The sequence below is a fragment of the Protopterus annectens genome, chromosome 7.part0 (assembly GCF_019279795.1).
Source record: "Protopterus annectens isolate FY-2018-M chromosome 7.part0, PAN1.0, whole genome shotgun sequence".
NCBI lineage: Eukaryota > Metazoa > Chordata > Ceratodontiformes > Protopteridae > Protopterus > Protopterus annectens.
In genome coordinates this window covers 400284294-400309442 of record NC_056739.1, presented here as the reverse complement: position 1 = coordinate 400309442, position 25149 = coordinate 400284294, and the positions used below count along the sequence as shown (strand labels likewise).

Sequence of the window (25149 nt, the reverse complement as noted above, 5' to 3'; positions counted from 1 at the left end):
CAATCAAACACACTGAAAATGAAACAGTATGAACACAAAACAGAGCAGGCAATGAACAGGTAGACAAAAAAACATGGGTATAAATTAATAAAGGAATAACGGACAAAACAGTAATGGACAAACACAGATCTGGTACGATTACTGGGGACAACAGACAAGTTAATGAAGTAACAGAAATGTGTTAAATTCAAGTTTAAAGAATGTGCAATTGCACAAGCTGCACATTTGCAATCACACATTACAGCAGCAAGTATTTTTCTTACCTTTATTTTCCACAGCACAGGCGGCTCAATGTTTCTTTATTCACTTATTTTCTGTTTCTTTATTGTTGTGCATTGACAGTGTGACGTCCACTGTCCTTTCCCCACCCTCCAGCAGAAGCACTGCTTTCCTGTTGGCATACTGACATCATGCTAGGGCTGGAAGTGTGCAGTCTTTTTATTTGCAAGGTAGATAAGCATTTTGGTCTGTGTTCTGTCAATGAAATGCATATTTTTCCACTTCAGGTACAGTTAATCATATGCTTGGCGTTTGAGGTGGCAGGAATTCCCAGGAACCTTAACTTTTAGTTATGTACTTACCATAACGATAGATGTATGTGATCCATCTCGCCTACATTCATAACTGATGGGCTCGGAGCAGAGAATCGGCTCAGACTCGGCCGATACACTAGCACAAAGTCTCTCATTGGCTGGGCCAACCCCTTATCCCAGGATGCACCACGCCCAAACCCCCAGATCTTGTTTGCCCCACAACAACTCACCCACATGTGCCAAACCGACTGCACAACAGTGTTTCCTCCAGATCCAACAGATAGGGGGAAGGAGGCGATGCAGAGAATGTAGGCGAGATGGATCACATACATCTATCGTTATGGTAAGTACATAACGAAAAGATGTAATGTGATCCTATCTCGCCTACATTCATAACTGATGGGACAGCGTCCCTAGCACCTAGATCCTGGGAGGCTCACTGGAAAACACTCCTGAGCACTGTGGAGCCAAAGGACGCCCGACCCCTAGAGGCCACGTCCAGTTTGTAATGAGAAATAAATGTATGTGGAGAAGCCCAAGTGGTCGCTGCACATATCTCATCCACAGACAGTCTGGCATGGAAGGCCACTGAAGTTGCCATAGCCCTAGTAGAATGTGCTCTAACTAGAAAGGGAAGGTCCCTTCCTGTTGATGCATAAATAAATGAAACACAATCCCTAATCCACCTAGCGATAGTGGTCTTAGTTACTGCTTTGCCAATCCTGTTATCCGCAAAGGTCACAAACAACTGGTCTGATTTCCTCTGCTGCTGTGTCCTATCCAAGTAAAAAGTACAGTTTTGTACCTACCATAAATGTAGATGTCCGAACTGGATAGCATCTGCAGTCATAACAAGTGGGTTGTCCTGTCGTCAGGCAGCCCTGCAGTCGGCCGGATTCCAAAGTCTGGGTCCGGCTTTGGCTGATGTCGCACTCCACCCGACGTCATCTCTGTTGGTCTTCGGGTATAAAAGCATCAGCCGACGCCATTTTCCTCAGTGTTTCTTGCCCCAGATGCCAGTAGCCCTCTTGCAGGCTAAAAATTTGGATAGATGCCAACGTTTCCAAATAGATAGAGGTAAACACAACAATAAGCATATATGTACATATATACAAACAAATACACCATAAAGACTCCCCCAACAGCTAGCTATTAGGAGGGTAAACACCCTAGGAGTACCACAGAGGGAAGGAGGGAGGGTAATCCTGACTGCAGATGCTATCCAGTTCGGACATCTACATTTATGGTAGGTACAAAACTGTACTATGTCCTTCATGGATGCATCTGCAGTCATAACAAGTGGGTAGAATACCATAGCCAACTAGGGAGGAGGATAAAAGTAGATTATGGTGTGTTTAGGATCCCTTGCAGTACAGCAGTGGCAAACCCTGCTCGGGATCTGGAATATAGAGGCAAATTATAATGCTTGGCAAATGTATGCACGGAGGTCCAAGTAGCCGCCTCAATAATGTCTTTGGTTGCCACTCCTCGTAAGAAGGCTGTGGTAGTGGCTGTTGCCCTTGTAGAATGAGGTCTTATGTTCTGTGGAATTGGTTTTCCATGGAAGGAGTAACAGTATCGTATGCAATTTCCTATCCATTTGGAGATTGTCTGTTTGGAAATAGCTTTTCCTTCCCTTCCTGTTGCATAGGCTACAAAAGTTGGTCAGTCTTTCTGCTATTTTTTGTTCTGTCCAAGTAGTAGCGTAGCTGTCTATGTACATCCAAGGTATGCAGTATTCTTTCCCCTCTGTTTTGTGGGTTGGGAAAGAATGTAGGTAGGTGGATTGCCTGGTTTAAAGACACTCTGGATACCACCTTGGGCATAAATGTAGGATTAGTCCTCATGGACACTCTATCTTGGTGGAAGATTAGGAAGGGTTGCACTGCCATTAAGGCCTGTAGTTCTGAAACCCTCCTTGCTGAAGTAATTGCCAGGAGGAAAGCAGTTTTCCATGACAGGTGTTGTAGGTCTGCTGTTGCTGCTGGTTCAAAGGGTGATAGTGTCAACTTTTCTAGCACAAAGTTTAAATCCCAAGCTGGTAATGGTGGTTTCCTTGGAGGTTTTACATTCTTGATTCCTCTGAGGAACTGCCTGAGCAAAGGGTGCGAAAAAACAGGTGGATCAAAGCTGTATTCTGCTGAAATAGCTGATGCATGTATCTTGATGGAGGAGTAGGACAGGCCTGAATGAAGAAGTTCGCCAGATACTCCAGAATGTTAGGCATATCTATGTTTGACACATCTTTTCCTCTTTCCGTACTCCAAATGACAAACCTTTTCCATTTTCCAGCATAGTTCCTTCTTGTTGAAGGTCTGCGTGCTTCAAGAATAATGTCTTTAACTCTTTGGGAAAGTTCTGGATTAGCTGCTGATATGTGATGTTCCATGCAGTCAGTTGCAGCGTTTTAGGTTTGGATGTATGATGCTGTAGTTGTTCTGAGTTAACATCAAAGGCATCAGGGTATTGGCCACATATTGTTCGAGACATGCTCTTCAGTAGTGGGTACCAGTGTTGTCTTGGCCAGTTTGGAGCTATCAGGATTATCCTTGGACGTTCTTCCTTGATTTTTAGTAGTACCTTGTGTATCAAAGGAAGAGGTGGGAATGCATATGCTGTTAGGCCTTTCCAGTTGAAGGAGAGTGAGTCCACTTTCCATGCTAGTGGGTGGAATGTCCTTGTGCAGAATTTTTGAGCTGGTGATTGAGAGGTGATGCGAATAGGTCTATCTGTGGCATTCCCCATTTCTTCGAGATGGTCCTGAAGATGTCCGGGTGCAGCTTCCATTCGTGGGCATCCGAAGTGGTTCTGCTTAATATGTCTGCTAGAGTATTGTCTTTTCCCCGGTACAAATATTGCCTGTAACTGAATGTTGTAGCTGAGTGCCAGGGTCCACAGCTCCAAGGTCATTCTGCATAGGGGGTATGAATGAGTGCCTCCCTGTTTGTTGATGTACCACATGACTGTGGTGTTGTCTGTCCTTATCATCAACTGGCCCTCTTTGAGAAATGGTTTGAACTTTTGGATTGCCAGTTTTACTGTCAGCATTTCTTTTAGATTGATGTGCAGGTGAAGTTGATCCTGTGTCCACAATCCTTGCACGCATTTGTCCAGCATGTGGGCCCCCATCCTAGGTCTGAAGCGTCTGTTGTGATGGTCTGGCTTGGTTGACATCTGCGAAAGGGTAGGCCTGGGTTTGACTGGCATGCCTGAGCCCACCATAGGAACTCCTGTTTTAAGCATGGAATTAGTGGGATTTCTGTTTCTAGACTGTGTCTGTGTTGGGACCATAAATTCTTTAGGTACCACTGTAGTTTCCTCATATGTAGTCTGGCAAATGGGACCAAGATTATGCATGATGCCATGAAGCCCAAGGCCTGCAGAACTTTTCTTGCTGTTAACTTGTTCAGTTTTGTTAGTGCCAAGAAGTAAAGAGGAAGTTCTTTTGTTTTTCTGTAGTCAGGAATGCCATTTGTTGTACTGTGTCCAATTCGCCCAAGAATGTCCTTGTTTGGGATGGTATCAGCCTTGACTTTTGTAAATTGACTGTGTATCCCAGTCCTTGTAGCAAGTAAATGACCCTTTGTAAATCTGTTGTCAGCTTGCTTTTGTTGTCCCTTGTAGCAGGCAGTCGTCCAGGTATGGGTAAATTTGAATTCCCTGTAGTCTGCAATGGGCGATTACTGATGCCAGGCATTTTGTGAATACTCTGGGCAGTAGATAAGCCAAAGGGCAATGCTGAGAATTGATAGTGCTCTGATCCTGCAAGAAATCTGAGGTATCTTCTGCAGATTGGTCGAATGGGGACGTGCAGGTATGCCTCCTTGAGATCTAGAGTTACCAGCCAAGACTCCTTGCCCAGCATGGGAAGAAGTTGCTGTAGGGTCAGCATTTTGAATTTTGGGACAATGATGTATGTATTTAAGGTGGACAGGTCGAGAATTGGTCTCCAACTTTTTCCTTTCTTGGAACTAGGAATAGTCTGGAGTAGAACCCCTTTCCTTGTTCTGCTGTTGGCACTCTTTCCACAGCTCTCATGTTTGCTAACTCCATTATCTGGCGTAGAGCCTCTGTTTTTGATTTGGAGGTAGATTTGGCATTCCTCTTTTGACTGGTAAAGTGTGGAAGTGAAACCGTAACCTTGATCTATGGTTTGTAAAATCCACTTGTCTTTTGTTATGTAGTGCCAGTTCTTTGAAAATAAGGTTAACTTTCCGCCTAGAGGAGCTGCTATTTGTTCCCTGGTAGGCGGATTTAGGATTAAGTCACTGTGGTTGTGCTGATGTAGTGGCAGTGGCTGTGTCTGTGCCTCTGTTGTTACCTTGCCACTGTCGTCCTCTGTAGGCACCTCCTCTGGATTGGTTTCTGCCTCTGGAACATCTATTCCTGCCCCTTTGAAATTTTGTGGAGTCAGGAAAGGACCAATTTTGGCAGGCCAGTTCCTGCTAAACCTTGGGGTTGAACCTGCAAGAAATCTTTAACAGTTTGAACAGATTTTGCCTTTTCTTCCATTTTCTTCATAACCTGCTGGGCAGGTGTACCAAACAAACTTGTCTTGTCCATAGGAGCATCTAGCAACTTAGCTTTAACATGATCCGTAAAGCTTGTTCCTTTAGCCATGCATGCCTTCTTATCACTGTGCCTGTCATGGCTGATCTAAATGAAGCCTCCAGTGCATCATAGCCACATTTTAAGGAATGGTTGCTAACCTGTTTTATGTTATTTACCATCTCTAATACATATTTCTTATCAAGAGATTCATCAGTGGTTAGTTTCTTAGTTAACTGATCAAGCATAAACTCTTGGTATTGTATCATGTGAAACTGACAGTTTAAAGCTCTAGCTGAGAGAGTAGCTGAAGTGTAGACCTTTTTACCCCATCTGTCTAGTGACCTTGCTTCCCTTTCAGAAGGAATAGGGTTTTTAGCTGTGGTCGCTGCTACTGCCTTGGGACCCTGGGATATAGTTTCTGGGTCTGCAAGAGGGGCCTTGTAAAGGTGGTGATGAGTATCTGGCACCCTGTAAAATCTGTCTGGTTTGGCAGGGGCTGGGGCTAAAGAATCTGGAGCGGAGCAAACATCATTGAAAGCATCATCCACCACAGAGAGAACAGGAGGTATAGCTAAGGGCCTGTGCTGTGGGAGGTGCAGAAAGGTCCTAAGTCTTTTCTGGAGTCTGAAAAATCCTGTTGCTGCCATTGGAACTGTTCTCGCATGGCATGCAAGGTTTCCCCAAAGGAGAATTCTTCTGGTGGGAAGCAGCTGGAATGGATTCTTCAGCATCAGAATCTTCAAAATTGGAGAAGGGAGCCTCAGGCTGGTCAGTTATGTCTGATTCATCAGCAGAATCATCAGAAGACACTGGCTCAGGGGCTCTGCCCTAGGTCTCTTCTCTGGGGCTGAGAGGCCCTGTCTGGGTGAGATTGAGATCCTCTAATTAAAGAAATTAAATCTTCTGCCAAAGAAAGCATTTGAGAACTAGAAGAGGGCCTGGATGTGGGGGGTTTAACAGGCACTGTTTTAGTAGTCTTGGCTGCTTTAGCCCTGGCGAAGGCCTTAATGGACATGGCAGCTAGAGGCCTAGCAGCACCACGTGCTGGGGTAGAGACATCCAAGGGGATGGTGTCTGATAAGTCAACCACCGTAGTGGGTAACATTTCTGAGGTCGATTCAAGAGTTGTAGCAGGGGCCTCAGTTGTAAGAATAGGTTCAGCTGTACTTTGAGCAGTTTTCTTGGTTTCGGCCGAAACCGAGACACTCGCGGTTTGCTTTACCGTGGTTTCGCCGAAACCACGGACCGCGAGTGTCGGTCTTTATCTTTGCGTTTTTTGGGGGTAGTCGGAGGATCCGACGGCATAATGTACGCAAAATCAGAACCGAAAAACTGTTCTGCAAACTCCGACCGACGCCTAAGCGTTCGTCGGTTGAAAGAGGCACAGGCCGAACAGGCTGCTACGTCGTGGGCTGGGCCTAAACAAGGCAGACAGTAAGAGTGGAAATCTTTATGAGGTATTTGTTTCCCACAGGTTAAACAATTGTTAACTTTTTCTGACATCGGCTGAGGCAAGAAAGAGTCCCCAACGGGTACTTAGCTTTAGAAGTCTTCGAAGTAGTATTCGGTAGAAGTAATCTCTGGATCCGACCGACCGGCACTTGCGAACAGCTTCTGCTTCGGGCGCCACGCGGCAAGAAAGACTGAGGAAAATGGCGTCGGCTGATGCTTTTATACCCGAAGACCAACAGAGATGACGTCGGGTGGAGTGCGACATCAGCCGAAGCCGGACCCGGACTTTGGAATCCGGCCGACTGCAGGGCTGCCTGACGACAGGACAACCCACTTGTTATGACTGCAGATGCATCCATGAAGGACATCCTCAGTTGTCTATGCACATCCAACTGATGAAGTCTGTATTCTGCCTTGTTGGAAAATTTCGGAAAGAAAACTAGTAGCTCTATAGACTGCTGCAGAAGACAAAGAGCAGAAGAAACCTTCAGAAGAAATGATGGGTTTAGTCTTAGAGATACTCTATCCTTGTGAAAGATCATATAAGGAGGCTTGACAGAAAGAGCTTGAAGCTCCGAAACCCTTCTGGCTGAAGTAATAGCTACCAAGAGGGCAGTCTTCCAAGATAAGAACTTTTGCTCACAAGTGGCCACCGGCTCGAAGGGATGAGACGTCAAGGCTCCTAAAACTACATTCAAATCCCATGGCAAAACAGGTTGCGACACCGGGGGGGGGGGGCGCAGCAACCAAGCTCCCTTGATAAAGGCCTTACACAACTTATGGACTCATGAGTGAAGGCTCAAAGCCAACATGATAATTGGAAATCGCTGCCAATTGGACTTTAAGCGTGGAGACAGCGGAACCCTGTCTAAAAAGAGTTGCCAAAAAATCTAATACTGCCGACACCGGAGCTGTCAGAGGGTCAAGGTTGTGCCGCTGGGCCCAAATGGCAAACCTTTTCCATTTATTAGAATATATCTCCTTAGTGGAAGCTCTGTGAGAAGAAGACGGAATCCGGACCACCTCAGGCGAAAGGATATGCTGTCTGACTAAGGTCGGAAGTGGAGCAGTCAAGCCGTTAGCTTGAGAGTTCGCAGTGATGGATGGGCCTGACCCGACTGAAGAGTCAGGAGGTCTGTAACTGGGCCCAGAATCCAAGGATCCTGCACTGCATACTTCCGAAGGAAGGGAAACCAAACTTGGCGGGGCCAGTGTGGTGCGATCAAAATCATGCTGCTTCCCAAGCAGATTGCCTTCTGAATCACCTTTGGCAGTAGAGGGACCGGAGGGAAGGCATAGAGCAGACTGGAGGGCCAATTGTGGACTAGAGCGTCCCTGGGTGACTCCCCCGGGGGGGGGGGGGATCAGGGAGAAGAAATTGCTGCACTTCGCATTCCAGGGGCTGGCGAAACATTTGCAGCAGGGGAACCCCCACTTGGAGAAGATCCGAGCCGCTACTTGGTCATTCAGGGACCACTCGTGAGGCATCAGAATAACTCTGCTCAGCCTGCTATCACATTGGACTTCCCCGGAATGTGCGTTGACACTAGAAATCTCTGGGAAGCGATCGCCCAGTTCCACACTCTCATGGCTTCTCTGCAAAGAGGATAAGACCTGGTTCCTCCCTGCTTGTTCAGGTACCATACTACCACCATATTGTCTGAGAAGATTGTGATGGTACCCTTGGGAAGAGAGCTGTGAAGTGCCTGCAACGCTAGAAGCACTGCCCTCATTTCCAGAACATTGATATGTAAGTGGGTTTCGTGATCTTGCCACGTGCCTTGAACCGTCCTGCCCAAACAATGCCCCCCCACACCCTATCTGGGAGGCGTCCGTGGTCACTGTGGCAATGGGGGAGGGGGAGCAGAAGAGTCTCTCCTGCTTCAGGTTGGAGGAGAGGAGCCACCAATGAAGATCTCGCTGGCACATTTCTGTGATGAGAATCGGGTAGGACAATGGCAAATCTTGGTATGACCACTGGGTCGACAGGAGCCATTGAAGAATTTGCATGTGCAATCTTGCCAGAGGGACCAGAAGAATGGAGGCTGCCATTGACCCCAAAAGCTGAAGGACCATCCTGGCTGGGGCTTTCCTTCGGGGTAGTAAGGCTAGGACTTGGTCCTGTAGTATCTTTATCCTCTCTGTTGGAAGGAATGCTCGCATTTCTACAGAGTCTAGCTCTGCGCCTATAAAGGCAACATGCTGTGATGGCAGCAATACAGACTTTTCCCAGTTGAATGTAATTCCTAATAGATGTCCCAACTCGATGGTAGCACTCACGGCTTGAGTAAAAAGATGCCTGGTGGGGGCGGTGAGGAGCCAGTTGTCTAGATACGGAAACACCTGGAATCCCAGACGTCTCAGGTGAGCCGTCACCACTGCCAGACATTTGGTAAACACCCTGGGGGCTGTGGTGAGACCAAAGGGCAGGGCCCAGAACTGGAAGTGACTGGCTCCTAGGCGGAAGCGTAAATGTATCCTGGACGCCTTGTTTATCTTGATGTGATAATAGGCGTCCTTGAGATCGATGGAGCACATCAATACTCCTTTTTCCAGCAATGGGAAAATGGATTGCAACGTGACCATCCGGAACTTGGACTTCTTTACGAAGCGGTTTAGGTGGTCGAGATCCAGAATGGGTCTCAAGTCCCCTGTTCTTTTCGGCACCAAAAATAACCTTGAGTAAGTTCCTAATCTGGTCTGGTCTGTGGGGACTGGCTGGATGATTCCCTTTCCGAGCAGCTTTGCGACCTCTATGGCTGCTTGATCCCGTTGACTGGGTGGCACGTCCGGGATTTTCCTTGCCGGTGGAGGGGGACGGATAAAGGGGATGGTGTAACCTCCGGCGATGATACGAAGCACCCACTGATCCTGAGTGATGGAACCCCAGGCCCTTGGATGCTCTGAGAATCGACCCCCGACTGGCTCCAGAGACGCACAGTCGGGCAGTCCCTTAGGGACGCTGAAAGGAGGAACCACGAAAGGATTTGCGGTCTCCTGAGTTGCGGGGGCCTCCGCCACCTCTAAGGCAACGTCTTCCAGAATAATTCCCCCTCCCTCTGCCACTGGAAGGGGGGGGTCACTTTGATGGGCAGGGAAAGACTTTTGGGACTTTCTGAACCACATCTTTCCTCCCTTCTGAGCCTTGGGATAAGGTCTAGAGGGAAGCGAAAAACGGGCCCCAACGGCAAGTCTTATCCTCCTGCTCACATCTAGTGAGGGTGTCTTTCACCTTGGGTCCAAAGAGAGAGGACCCATCGAATGGAGCGTCGGTGAAGGAAGACTTGAATGCCTCAGCAAAGTGACACAAGTGCATCCAGGCTTGCCTCTTAAGGGCTACGCCCGAACTCGCTGCACTACCCACCCCTTCGGCTGCATACGATATGAGCCTCATGGACGAGTTAATCAAAAGGGTAGACAGCTGGGCATTGACAGACTGCATCAATGCCTCAGGCACGTTACCCGACAGGGCATCTCCCAACTCCTTTATGAGATCCCTTTGGAGCCTCGTAAAGTGACATAAATAATTCAGCGACCGCAGAGTAAAGGTCGCTGAAGTCAGGGTACGCTTCCATTACCTATCCATGTTCCTGGACTCCTTGTTAGGAGGATGGATAGACGTAGATGCCTCTGCCACATCCTGCTGGGTGGCAGACGCCACCACCATAGCATCAACCGGAACTCCCTTGGTTAGAAACTCCTTGCCAGGGGGTGCGGATAAAAACTTGTTGGGGCGAGAAGGAACTGGCTCCACAGAATCAGGGTGTTTCCACACCCTTCGACAAATAAGGTCCAGTAACTCATCGAAGGGTGGAGACACCCAGGAGGCAGAGGGTTGGGCTCCAAGGGCCTTGAGGAAGACAGACTCCTCCGCAAAAGGGGTTTTGGAAGGCCAGTCGCCCCTCTGTCTCAAGATCTCCAGGATATCGGAGAACGAGACATAGTCAGAGGACGACTTAGGGGACCCTTCCGCATCATCAAGGTCGGTGTCCGAGGTGACAGACTCATCTGGGGAGTCTGTGCTTCCTCTTGCACAATTTTTTCCTGGGGGGGCTCTTCAGACACTAACTCTGAAGGCTCCTCAGAAAACAGGGGACCACACAAGGAGGAATCCTCAGCCCTAGGAGCCATGCTGTCCGAAGACAGGGGGGCACCAGAAGCTCTAGTCGCCGTGTCTAGGGAAGGAGTCGCAGATTCAGGTGAAGTCACTAGAGACTTGGCCAGCACGCTCCTCATAGCCTCGAAGGTGGGCCCACCAGAATCTGAGGAGAGGCCCGTCTCAGAGACCATGACCAGTGTCGGGGATCCCCTAGCCGAGGCACCAAGAGGGAGACTCGGGGCCAAAACCAGAAGCCCAGACGAATCCCCCTCGGGCCCGGCTGAGGACACCAGAGAACCGAAACCTCTGGAAAGCATAGAAAGGGTTGGAGCTGAAGTCGGTGCCAACTCTACGAACTCAGACTCCGATGACACTAAGGTTGTCGGAGGAGGAAGAAACGGTATTGAAAGGGCAGTCTCCGGGGCCGACGCAGAAAATAATTTGGATAAGACAGGTGACTGGAGGAGCCTCTGGACCACCCTATCTACATCCGAATCTGAAAGCCTGGAGGACCTGGAGGAAACAGAAGGGGGCCGAGAAACTTTTTCTATCGGCTCCGAGTCAAAGCTAGGAGGCCGGCTCCGAATCGGCTCCTAAAGGATCGGAGCCGAAGCAGACTCGACCAGAACAGAGACCCCTTTTGGCGCCGACTGTTCAGGAGCCGACGAAACCGACCCTAGACAGAAACACTCTCCTGCAGCTCCGAAACCAATGGAGCCGAAGGAGGCCCAGATTTAGATCCTCTATCCTGCGGCTCCGAAATCAGTGGAGTCGAGGAAGGGGACAGAGTACCTGATCTCTCATCCAGAGACTCCAAAACCAGTGGAGCCAAGGAAGGAGACCCAGATTTAGATCCTCTATCCTGCGGCTCCGAGGCCAGTGGAGCCGAGGAAGGGGACACAGATTTAGCTCTTTTTGCAGGCGGCTCCAACGGACTTGTCGGAACCGAAGACTTCTTTTGCTTCGATTTTGAGGAGGGAGAAGCCGCCAAAGTTTCCTCTCGAAGGCTGGCTTGATGAAACCCTTCAGGATAAGCTTATTTTTTCTCTCATGTAGGACACGAGAGGAGAAGGCATGGCAAACACTGCAAGATTCTTGCAAGTGTTTAGCCCCTAGACAATAAACACAGATGGCATGGCCATCTGTCAACAACATCTTGTAATTGTATTTTGAACATTTTTTAAAGCCCGATGGCTTATGTTCCTTTTCTTTGCCAGACATACCAACTGTAACACACTCAACACACAAGCAGGGAAGGGGGGGGGGGAAGAGCTCTAACTTAAACGCTTGATAAGAGTTAGGGCAAAGGCCCTCTAATTCAAATGGGCCTAGCCCGCCAAACAGAAGGAATTACCACAACAATCCAAAAAGACACACACAGTCAACCACAATGGAACTAACAACAAGATAGCTATTAAAATAGCTGTTTGAGTATAAATTTTAAAGCCAACTGCCAAAAAAGCGACCAAAAGGCCAAAATAGAAGGGTACTTAGCCACAGCCAAGTTGAGACCACCTCGTTACTCTAGGAGCAGCAAACGAGATCTGGGAGTTTGGGTGTGGTGCATCCTGGGATAAGTGGTTGACCCAGCCAATGAGAGACTTCGTGCTAGTGTATCGGCCAAGTCGGAGCCAATTCTCGGCTCCGAGCCCATCAGTTATGAATGTAGGCGAGATAGGATCGCATTACATCTTTTTTTTTCTTTTACTTTTTAAGTGTATGTCAGGCACACTAGTAATAGGTGACTCTATAGTTCGGCACACTGACATCCCACTAACTAGGCTGACCAAGGAGAAGGTTACTGTTAGCTGCCTGTTGGGTGCCAGGATCCGCCACATAACACAAGCACTCAGGTAAACTCCAGAACAAGTACAAATACGACTCTGTCATTGTCCATGTTGGCATGAATGACCTGAGCCGTACCTCCCTGGACTACATGAAAAAAAAGACATGAAGAGCTCTCTGATCACATAGCCCAGGCTGGTATGACCCTGACCCCCAAGTAGCATTCTGCCCTCACCAAAAATGATACCACAGTATAAAGAAAAAAATGCTAATTTTCAACAACTGACTAAGCCTTCTGGTGTCATTCAAAGGGGATCCAATGTCCATCAGCCTGGGATGACATGCTTGATAAGCCACGCTGTTTCGCTAGAGACGGCTTGCACCTGTCACCCTTAGGCTTTCGAATACTTGCCAAGGCTCTTGCCACCCCCATAGTGCCTTTTTTAGGCAAGGACAAAAGAGAAATCCACCGCCGTAAATAGCACAACTAACAAAAAACTGAGGGTGCTACTCAGTGCCAGAAGTCTAAACCTCAAAATGCATGCACTCGAGACACTCCACGTATGGAGAAAATAGATATATGTGCAGTAACAGAAACTTGGTTTAAGGCTCCAGAGAGCACCCCAGCTCTACCAGGCTAAAACTCATACCATACATTTCGGCCACAAAACCCGGACCGAAATACAAAAGGTGGGGGCGTATCCATATTCATCAAGAATACCCACACCTGTAGGTTAGTGGCAGAGCACGATGCTTCAGAGATCATCCACGTGCAACTAACAACGGGCAGAACTGCATTTCAAATTGTAGCTCGCTACAGATCACCCACCATGTCCCAGGACCCCCATTCCACATTTCTGGAAACACTGGGAAACAAAGGTCCTACCAAACACCCTGATATTGGGTGATTTACCCAAACATTAAACTGGGAGAACTACTCAAGTACTAACTTGCCCAACATTTCCTAGAATTTATAAACTCAAACGCCATGGATCAACTGGTCAACACCCCCACCACAGGTGACAACTTATTGGACCTGGTCATCACCAACATGGGCGACTGGTGTTCCACACCAAGGTCAACCCCTCGCTGGTTAGATCTGACCATAAACTATTCACTCTGGACACCCATATTCCGCCCCCACCCCCGGTCAAAGAAACCACTGTGAAAAACTTTTCAAAAGCAAACTTCACGTTACTTAAGACCAAGGTGGAACGTTTCAAATCCCCCATGCTAAAGATAATGCTGCCCAAGCTGCAAAAGCCTTTACTAATGCACTCTACGGGCACCTACAAGAATGCATGGATCATGCTATCCCAAGCAAGACCAAGAATCACTCCTCCAAGAAATGGAAACCAGTCTGGTGGACCCCTGCCATAAACAAGCTATACAATAGGAGGAAACTAGTACAGAAAAGAGTAAAATCCCAAGAGAAGACATCCCTGATCAGTATCAGCAAGAAACTATGATTCCCTCATAAAATCATCCAAGGCTAGCTTTGAAAGAAAAATTGCCAAGGACTCCAAAGATAAGCACAAAGCATTCTTTAGCTATGTCAAGAATGTAAGTGGCAATTCCCAGATCTGCTCGGAGTTGGTGCAGTATGGCACAAAATACACTGAACTGACCGATATCACCAACATCCTGGCAGACAGGTTCATTGTAAATTTCACCCCCCCACCCCCAAAAGGGCCCATAACCATACCAGAACAATGTAGTGCGCCCCTGAAATCACAGACACTCGGGTTAAAACAGCCCACTCCAAAACCAAAAACAAAGCATCAATGGGACCAGAAGGTGTCCCAGGCTGCATCCTACATGAGCTCAAAGATGAACTAACCTCTCTCCTAAACATACTGTTCAAACTCAGCCTCTCCACAGGCTATGTGCCCATAGTGTGGTGCACAGCAACAGTTATTCCGCTCCACAAAGGTGGAGCCACAACAGACCCCGGGAACTATCGCCCTATAAGCCTGACTAGCTTGGTCTGCAAGGCTATGGAGAACATCATCATGGATCTCATTAACAGAGACATTGGGAACCTCCAAACACTGGACCCTACCCAGTTCGGCTTTGTTAAGGGCAGACCATACCTCCTAAACCTGGTGGACTTCTTTGAGACCGTTACCAAGGCTACAGATGAGGGAAAAGTGGTCCACACAGCCTACCTAGACCTCGCAAAAGCCTTCAACACCATTCCCCATTCTGGTATTCTAGACAAGCTCACCAGCCTGAACATAAACCCCTACATCACGAGATGGGTTGCCAACTGGCTCACGGACAGAACCCACATGGTAAGAGTTGCGGGAGCTAGGTCTGACTCTAAACCGGTTACAAGTGGCATTCCCCAGGGCTCAGTCCTAGGACCCCTCCTGTTCGGCATATACTTCTCAGAGGTGCAGGCAAGCACAGGAGGACAATGGCTGACCAAGTTCGCAGACTACTTCAAACTAGGGGCTATAATTGACACTCTGGCTGACAGACATCCTCCAAAAGGGTCTCACTGAGACAGATACCTGGTGTCAAAACCACGGCCTCAAGCTAAATGCCAAAAAGTGCACAGTCATCCCCTTTGGAAAAAACAAAGTACCCACAAATTACCACATAGGTGGTAGCTCCCTAAATACGGAAGATGAAATAAGGGATCTGGGGACCCAAATAGATAGTAATCTCTCCTCTGATAATCACATTGCCAAAGTGGTTAGAAAATCCTTCTATGTGGCCCACATAATCACAAAAGGGTTTGCATCCAGATCAAAAGAGGTCATTGTGCCCCTCTACGCACTCATCAGACCCATCATAGAGTACAACGCCCCATTTGAGATGCACCTTACAAGACACCTGCAACAGCTGGAAAGACCACAGACGCACCTCATCAAGAGGATCACTGGCCTCAAACAGATGCCCTATGCAGCTCAAGTGAAGAAACTCCAGCTGTACTCTGTTGCATACCACCTACTCAGATGTGATCTCTGCCTGACATACGAGGCCATGTCCAACCCAGAATTGATGGACATGCTCCACCTAAAGAAAACCATATCCCCTCGAGCCACATGCTCTAGGGATCTAACCCTCACCACAACAATAAATAGGTCATGCTGGAGGGATACATTCCTGTCCCAGAGACTTCCGATGCTCTGGAACAAGATTCCAATCTGAGCTCCTCACTAACACTCTTCAAGAGAAACCTTGACGAGTGGATGGGAAACGGGAAGTTTACCTCAGGGATCACTTCAGTGGCTCTGCTGGACAGAGGTACAGGGAACTAATCTAAGGAGGCGGCGAAAGTCAACACATTCTGGCTAGGCTTATAAATGCCTTTGGGTAGATAGCCTAGTACCTACCTATGAACCTATGGCAGGTATAGTGTTGCACAATCACAAATACTACCATTCCATATACCACCTGCATCCTAAATCTCTCAGTTTTGCCAAATGGCAATATTTGTGACTTAGATTTTCAGAATGTTGAGCATGTTTTGTTGCTGGCAAAATCACTGAGGATTGTAGTTATGTAGAGAAGGAAAAGTTTAAAGCCAGGAACCAAATGAAGGTCATCTATATGATTAGCATGATGACTTAAGTGGGGAACAGGTTAAGAGGAGTTATAAATCATATGTCCTGCTTTATAAAATGAAATGCGCTTCCGAATCCAGTATTCGGAGTCTAGGACCTAAACTGTGACAGCAACCTAGACAGTGACATGGGAAGTTAAAACCGTGTAGCTTTTGCAGATGGAAACAATTTCATGTAATGCAAAATAGCAGACAAAGGTAAAAAACACACACTTGGTTTAACAGTTAACAGATAATCTGAATAACGAAAAAAGCAATGCATTACAACTAACTGCTAAGTTCGATATTTAAAGACTTCCGTTTTTACAACCAGTTTTATTAAAAACAGTATACCAAGCGACTGCCTTCTTACCTGCGACGTTTAAAAGGCGACTTTGGCATGTCTGCTGTAGGAATCATCTGTTCACCTGGTCTTACCCACAATATAGGGCCATCATCACTTTGAGACCTGCACTGCAACTTAAGACTGGAAAGGGTTCCCCAAGGCAGTGTTCTCTACAAAGTACAGTGTACATATTATTAAATACCAATATTATTTTCTAAAAAAGGAAATTTAAAACTGTGCAAGACTGACACTTGCCTTTAAAAATGGTGACTCTTCTAACATATCAAGGAACTCTGGGAAAAAATCTCCAACTTCTTCATCAACTGCTCCAACAAGGCTGATCTGCCGCATTGGGCCTGCTCGGTATGTTCCACAACAATATGTTCGATTAACCTTTGGTTTGAAATGAACAGTGACAAAAGCTTATTACAATTACATTGTCATGCGTATATATGCAATGTACTATTAAAATTATATGATATAAAAACAGATTACTAAAGTAACTGTTTAATAAACACTGAAGTAGACAAAAGTTGTGTCACTTAAATTTTGTCATCTTCGCCTTCATTCTTACATCCCACCCTCCTTCCCCCCCTATCCTTCTGGTTCCTGAAAGACCTAGTCTGTACAAATTTTATCAAAATTCAGAAGTAAAGAAAACAAAATGTATGTACTTACAGTAACACCAGACCTGCATGAAATTCCAGCTTGTTATAAAAAAAAAAAAAAAAAAAAAAAAAAAAAAGTTATGTACTCACCATAATGTTCCATGTGTGTTGCCAATCTTCAACTTCATTCTTCCCAGGTTGGGTCCAGATCCGATCCTCGGATCCATCTCGGCCTTTACATTCAAGCTCGAGGTCTTCTGCCAGCTTGTGTAGCTAAACCCTATCCCAGCATGCACTACAACCTTCCCCAGATCTTGTTTGCTCTTATAGTGAGAGTCATAGAAAAAAAGACCAGGGTCAATAGAAGGTCAGAGATTCAGGTCCTCCAATTGTACAGACTAGGTCTTTCAGGAACCAGAAGGATAGGGGGGGAAGGAGGGTGGGATGTAAGAATGAAGGCGAAGATGGTCAACACACATGGAATGTTACGGTGAGTACAGAACTTCTTTATGTGATGATGTCCTATCTCACCTGCATTCTTACCAGATTGCTAAGCACTTACCTTGGGTGGCTCAAGGGAGAATATTTCTCAGAATTGTGGACCCAAAAGAGGCCCTATTCCTGGAGGCCAAATCAACTTTGTAATGAGTGATAAAGGTATGTGTCTTTGCCCATGTTGCTGCTGCACAAATGGTATCAATTGGTAATCTAGCAAGAAACGCTGAAGAGGTTGCAATGGCTCTTGTGGAGTGGGCTTTAACTCCTCATGGGAGATCCTTATTCGGAGATTTATAGATAAAAGGTATGCAATCTGAAAGTCATTTTGAAAGTGTCACCTTGGAGATGGGAGAACCTTTCTTTGAATTCTCAGCTCTGTGTAAATAAAAATGTAATTGTCTATGCATATCTACCTGATGCAATATACATTCGGCGTTATTCTCATAACTTGGGAAGAAAACTGGCAGCTCTATTGTTTGGTTCAGATTTGACTCTGATGATACTTTGGGTAAAAAGGAAGGATTTGTTCGTAAGGACACCCTGTCCTTATGGAAAAGCAAGTACAGGGGTTTTATAGACCAGGCTTGCAACTCTGACACTCTTCTAGGAGAGCTGATTGCTACTAATAGGATTGTTTTCCAGGTTAAAAATTTGAGTTTGCAATATGATGCTGGTTCAGAGGAGGGGGGGGGGGTTAAATGAGATGACAAAATTTAAGTTCCATGGAGTTGGAGGTTTTTTGATAGTTGTTCTTAACAAGGTACCACTAAAAAAGACTCTGCATAGCCTATGAGACAATGTTTGTGCCTGATTCACCAGGATGGAAATTGGATATTGATGCTAGCCGAACTCTAATGGTAGCTGCAGACGCACCCTCATTGAAAAGTTTTGCTAGGAATTCTAAAATGGAACCAACTGGGGCAAAAAAGGGGTCAGTGTGGTTATTAGAGGTCCATAAGGAGAATCTTTTTCTACTTGCTCTTATATAAGCTTTCTGCCTGAAGCCTTATGAGAAGAAATTAGGATGTGCTTAACTGAAGCTAGATTTGGAATCCTGGCTATAGCTGGAATCTGAGCAGCCAAGCTGTCAGTTTGAGGGTCTGAAGGGATGGGTGGAGCGTTCATGACACGAGTCAGGTCTGGAACCAGGTCTAGAATCCAAGTCTCCTCCTGAAGATGAGGCCATAGGAAGGAGAACCAGATTTGTCGAGGCCAGTACGAGGCAATGATCATCAAGTCCTCTACCAAACAATTGGCTTTCTGAAGTGCTTTGGATATTAAAGGGAAAGGAGGAAAAGTGTAGAGGAGACCACAGGGCAAATCGTGAATAAGTGCATCCCTTGGCGACGCCCCCAGAGGGGATATAAGGGCAAAGTAGCTGCTGTATTTGGCATTCATGGATGTCACAAAAAGGTCGCAGCATGGCTGGCTCCATTTGCGGAAAATCTTTTCCGCTACTTCTTGTTTCAGGGACCACTTGTGGGGAATCAGAATCACTCTGCTAAGTTCGTCCTCTATCACATTGGATTTCCCCGGGATGTGCATTGCTATCAGAAAACGCTGGGAGGCTGCCCACTGCCATACTCACAGGCAGTTTCAACAAAGTGGATAAGATCTGGTTCCTCCTTGTTTATGTACCACGCAACTGATATGTCAGTCTTTACTGCAATAGTTCCCAGTGGAAGAGAGTCCTGGAATGCTTGCAAGCACCACTCCCATCTCTAGGACATTGAAGTGCAAGTGAGCCTCGTGATCCTGCCAGGTACCTTGGACAGTCTTTCCCAGAAAATGCCCCACCCCATCGGAGAGGCATTTGTGGTCATTGTGACCAGTGGTTGGTCAGACCCAGAGTTACATGAGTGGAGTAAAGCCAACAACAAAGGTCCTTCTTGCAAGTCTCTGTTAATATCTTGTGAGACAGTGGTAGGTCTTGCATGGACCACTGAATGGATAGCAAAGCACAGTTGTGTACACTTACTATAAATGTAGATGTTCGAGTGTTATTCACTGTTGCAGTCATTACACTTGGGTTATCCTACTGGCAGGCTACCCTCAGTCGGCCTGAATTTCAAAGTCTAGATCCGGCGTCGGTTGCTGTCACCTCTTCCCTGACGTCAGTGCGCCAGGGGTATAAAAGATGCAGCCAAAGCCATTTTCTTCAGTTTTTCTTGCCCCAGATGTCAGGTGCCCCCAAAAGGGTAGGCTAAAAATGCCAATAAAACAAGCATGCACCAAAATATATAATACCTTCATCTATAAGCAAATACACCACATAGGTTATATAGGTTAGAGAAGAGCAGATAAGTTGCAGCAAAGATATGGGGGATGGTGGGTGGGTAACCTGGACTGCAACAGTGAATACACTCAAACATCTACATTTATGGTAAGTGTACACAAATGTACTAATGTTCTTTGTGTTTCACTGTTGCAGTCATTACACTTGAGTTGAATCCCAAAGCTAAGGTTGGGAGACTGGAGCTAAATAGCATTAGGAGCGGCTATGAGGCCCTGCAGAACTGCAGTGGCAAAACCTGCCCTGGATTTAGAGTAGAGAGGTAAATGATAGTGCTTCGTAAAGGTGTGCACTGAACTCCAGGTAGCAGCCTCTAAATGTCTTTGGTTGGTACTCCCCAGAGGAAGGCTGCTGAAGTGGCTGCTGCTCAGGCTGAATGTGGCCTAATGCCCTTAGGCACTGGCTTGCCATATTGTGAATAGCAGAAACGAATGCAGTGGCCTACCCACTTTGAAATAGTCTGCTTTGAGATAGCCTTTCCTTGTGATCCTGCAGCATATGCCATTAGCAGTTGCTCTGTCTTTCTGAAGGCCTTGGTTCTGTTCAAGTAGAAGCGTAGGGGTCTGTGTATGTCCAAAGAATGCAGAATTCTCTCCCCCTTATTCTGTGGGTTTGGATAAAAAGTAGGCAGATGACTAGTTTGGTTAAGGGCCACACTGGACACTACCTTAGGCATAAATGTCGGGTTTGTCCTCAGAGAAACCCTGTCTGGATACAAAATGATAAAAGGCTACACAGCCATGAGTGCCTGTAACTCTGAGACTCGTCTTGCAGAGGTTATTGCTAGGAGCAGAGCTGTTTTCCAAAATAAAAACTTTATATCAGCTGTAGCAGCTGGCTCAATAGGAGGCAGGGTGAGTTTTTCCAAAACAAAATTGAAGTCCCATGCAGGTATTGGTGATTGCAGGTATAGGAGCCTTAAGTCTTTGGCTCCTCTGAGGTACTGCCTTAACAAGGGATGAGAAAAGATTGGTAGCTCTATTGTAATGAGCCAAAATGGCAGAGGCATGAATTTTAATTGATGAAAAGGATAGGCCTTTGTCCAGCATCTCAGTTAAGTATTGCAAAATCTGAGGAATATCTGGTACAGCTGTGTCAATTCCTTGTGCCTGGTTCCAAGCACAGAATCTCTTCCATTTTCCAGCGTAAGATTTTCTGGTACTAGGCCTTCTGGCCTACAAAATGACATCCATTACAGCTTTAGTGAGAGGCGCGCTTTGTATCACTACATTATCCGCCATGCTGCCAGATTTAAGGTCTTTAATTGGCTGTGCAGGATCTGATTGTTTTGTTGGGATAGTAGATGAGGTATTTGAGGCAAGGTCCAAGCCGGGCATTGAGACAAGCTCCTTAGGATTGGGTACCAGTGCTGGCGGGGCCAGTCTGGGGCAATCAGTATCATCTTTGGCTTCTCTTGTCTGACCTTTAGGAGTACCTTGGGGAGGAGAGGCAGTGGAGGAAAGGCATATACTGCTAAGCTTTTCCAGCTGAAAGATAGGGCATCCACTTTCCATGCTTGTCTGTGATAAGTCCTTGTGCAGAACCTTTTTAGGTGGTAGTTGTGAGGTGAGGCAAATAGATCTATATCCAGGCATCCCCATTTCCTTGTTATCATGCTGAAGACTTGTGGATCCAATTTCCACTCATGGGGATCCATGAGGTTTCTGCTTAGTTCGTCTGCCAGAGTATTTATCTTTTCTGGCAGGAATTGTGCCTGCAGATATACTTGGTAAGTCAATGCTGTCTCCCACAAAGTCATGGCTAGTCTGTAAAGGGGGTAAGAATGAGCGACTCCCTGCTTGTTTATATACCACATGACCGTGGTGTTGTCTGCCTTTATCAGTAGTTGTCCCGGATGAAGTAGGTCCTTGAAGGCTGTCGGGGCATTCTGAACAGCTAGCATCTCTTTTTGATAGATATGTAGATGCATTTGGTTTGCGGACCATGTGCCTTGAATACATCTTCCTGCCATGTGGGCCCCCCAGGCATAATCTGATGCATCCGTTGTTAATGTCTGCCTGGCTGGGGGTAAAGTGAATGGCTGTCCCTTGTTCTGGTGACAAGCCTTCGCCCACCAATGAAACTCCAGTTGCAGGCAGGGAATGAGGGTAATTACTGATGTTCATCGTGTTACCCTGCTGCAGTCATCACACTTGGGTTATCCTGCAGTCAGGCAGTCCCGCAGTCGGCCTGAATTCCAAAGTCTTGGTCCGGCGTCAGTTGTTGCTTCTTCCCTGACGTCAGTGCGCCAGGGGTATACAAGAGGCATCCGACGCCATTTTCTTCAGTCTTTCTTGCCGCGCGGTGCCCGAAGCAGAAGCAGTTCGCAAGTGCCGATTGGCCGACACCTGAGATTTTCGATTCGAATTTCAGTCCGAAGTCTTCAATAAAGCTAAGTACCCCATTGGGGAACATTTTCTTGCCTCAGTCCGATGTCAGAAAAAATTAACAATTGCATTTCTTATGGGAAGCAAATACCTCATAAGGACTTCCATTCCTATTGTATTCCTTGCCTAGGCCCAGACCATGACATCACAAGTTGTCGGTTTTGTGCTAGCTTTAATAAACAAACTATCAAACGCTGTTTTGACGTTGCACGGCATTACTTTGGTAGGAAATTTAATTATATCAGGCAGTCGGAGCAGCCAACGACCGGCATACATAAAAAACGCAAGGATAAGGACAGGCAGTCTAGGAACAAGCCAGACTCTGAGGCCTCTCTGCTGGGCCTGTCGCCGGTTCTCCGGTTTTCAGTGAGGTGCCTACGCAGCCCCTGATGACCGCAGAACTGGAACCCCAGACAGCTGCGGATTCCCAAGCAGAGCCTACTAGGCCGACGGAGCCATCTTCCAACACCGGAGCAGAAGTAGACCCCAGTGCAGTGGAAACACCTTCGGTTGCAGAAGGTGTCTTCAGACAGACTACACTCACCATTAAATCTTATGCTAAGCTTAAAACTCCTTTAAAACCTAAGAAGACTGTACATCAGTCTACAGTTCAAGGTCCCAACAGATGCTTAAGATGGCTGAAGATTTGATTACCCTAATCAGGGGTTCCCATCCCCCTCTTGATAAAAGACCAAGACAAGAGGAGGATTATGCTTCCTCTGACCAGGTTTCAATTTCCTCAGATTTTTCTGAGGAACAGGATTACACTTTTCCACCTTATGAAGACTCTGATGCTGAAGAGACTATTCCCTTAGGATCTCCCCCTGAAGACTACTCCTTTGGGGAAACTTTACATACCATGAGGGAACATTTCCACTGGGAAGGCCAGGATACTCTGATTCTAAGAAAAGGCTCCGAGAGTTGCTTTTACTACCCCAGCACAGACCTCTTGCTATCCCTCCAGTTTTAGATATTGTGGATGATGTTTACTTGGAGTCTAGTTTACATCCAGACTCTCTACCTCCTGCTCCAGCCAAACCAGACAGATACTACAGAGTACCTGACTCACACAAATTCCTTTATAAAAGCCCTGTGGCTGACCCATAAAATTTCCCAGGGTCCTAAGGGAGCTAAAGCTTCTATGGCTAAAAATCCTATGCCCTCTGAAAGGGATTCCAGAGCCCTAGATAGATGGGGAAAGAAAATATACACCTAAGCAACTTTGGCCATGAGAGCATTAAATTGTCAGTTTCACATATTGAAATATCAGCAATTCCTAATGTCTCTAAAACAAAAAATGAGCACACATACTGAACAGTCTGAATTCAAGGAAATGCAGGATCTGTTGCATGCAGCTGAACAGGTGGGCAAACATACTTTACAATGCGGATTTGATTCGTTGGAAGCTTCCTGTAGAGCAGCTGTTACTGGCTCTGTCATACGTAGACATCCTTGGTTAAAAGAACAAACCCTTCCTGATCATGTTAAAGCAAAATTATTGGATGCACCTTTAGAGCAGGATGTTTTATTTGGTGTCAAAGCAAAAGAGGTTTTAAAGAAAATGGAGGATAAGGCAAAGTCTATGCAGACGGTCAAGGATTTTTTGCAGGTACAACCCCCTCGCTTCAGCAGAAATTGGCCAACAAAAAACTGGTCCTTTCCAGCTTCTGACAGATCACAGTGGGGCAAATACAAACGCCCAAGGGGCAGAGGTCAGTCACAAGGCCCTTACAAACCATGCCAATGAGGTACTGCTACCCAGAAAGGAGGAGAAGACAAGCCCCACGCTAGCAGAAGTCAAACACAATGACTCAATCGTCAAACTACCAAGCAAATCTCTCCTGGCAGCTCCCTTGGGAGGAAAATTAGCATTTTTTGCAGTTAACTTTCACATCATCACAAAAGACAAATGGGTCCTAAACATGGTCTTTCAAGGATACAGATTCCACTTTCATACCTTACCAAGGATAAAAGGAATGCCAAACCTGCCACCAAATCAATGGGCAGAGGCACAAAAACAAATTACAGCTTTCATGGACATGAGAGCCATTCAACAGGTACCTACACAGGAGCAAGGACAAGGATTTTACTCAGGACTCTTTCTAGTCCCAAGAAAGGACAAAGCATGGAGACCCATTCTGGATCTTTCAATTCTGAACACCTATCTGCAAGTACCAAAATTCAAGATGCTAACACTACAGCAGCTTCTTCCCATGCTGGGCAAGAATGCTTGGCTAGTAACGTTGGACCTCAAGGAGGCATACCTGCATGTCCCTATCAGACAACATTGCAGAAGATACCTCCGCTTCATTGCAGGTTCAACGCATTATCAATTCTCTGCACTGCCCTTTGGCTTATCTACTGCGCCCAGGGTCTTCACAAAATGCCTGGCACCAGTAATTGCATACTGCAGACAAACAGGAATTCAAATATACCCATACCTGGACGACTGCCTTATTCAAGCAGAAAGCAAGGACATTCTTTTAAAGCATCTGGCATTTGTCAAACACCTTCTAAGTTGTCTAGGGTACACAGTAAACGAAAAGAAAAACTAGTGCCCTCACTAAACATAATATTCCTGGGTGCCAGCTTGAATACAACGGCCCAGATGACTTATCTTACGCCAGACAAGCAACAACAGCTGACTCAATATTTCAAAATAATGGCAACAAAGACCCAACTCCCTGCAAGGAAAAATTCTGCAGGCCTTGGGATTCATGGCATCTTGCATACTACTAATACCATTTGCAAAACTGCATATGAGGAAATTACAATGGTACCTGAAAAGCGTATGGACTCAGCACAGCCACAGCTTGGAAACAATGATACCACTCATTCCCTGCCTTCAACAGGAGTTTCTACAGTGGGCAGAGGCATGTCACCTCAACAAGGGTCAGCCTTTCACCTTACCCACAGCCAGGCAAACTATGACAACAGATGCATTGGACTATGCCTGGGGAGCACACATGGCAGGACAGTGCGTTCAGGGCAAATGGACTACAGATCAGAGGCATCTGCATATTAATCAAAAAGAAATGCTAGCA

General features: G+C 46.5%; 1 protein-coding gene across 1 annotated transcript in view; it reads right to left on the bottom strand.

Moving 5' to 3' along the window:
* The window catches only part of RSBN1 (round spermatid basic protein 1), a 457685-nt gene that overhangs the window by 265355 nt on the left and 167181 nt on the right, over positions 1-25149 (bottom strand). Inside the window, exons 3-4 of the mRNA XM_044076988.1 lie at positions 16575-16712; positions 16347-16489 (exon numbers count right to left, since the gene is read on the bottom strand). Coding sequence (XP_043932923.1) covers positions 16347-16489; positions 16575-16712 — 281 coding nt within the window. The remainder of the gene's footprint in view (positions 1-16346; positions 16490-16574; positions 16713-25149) is intronic.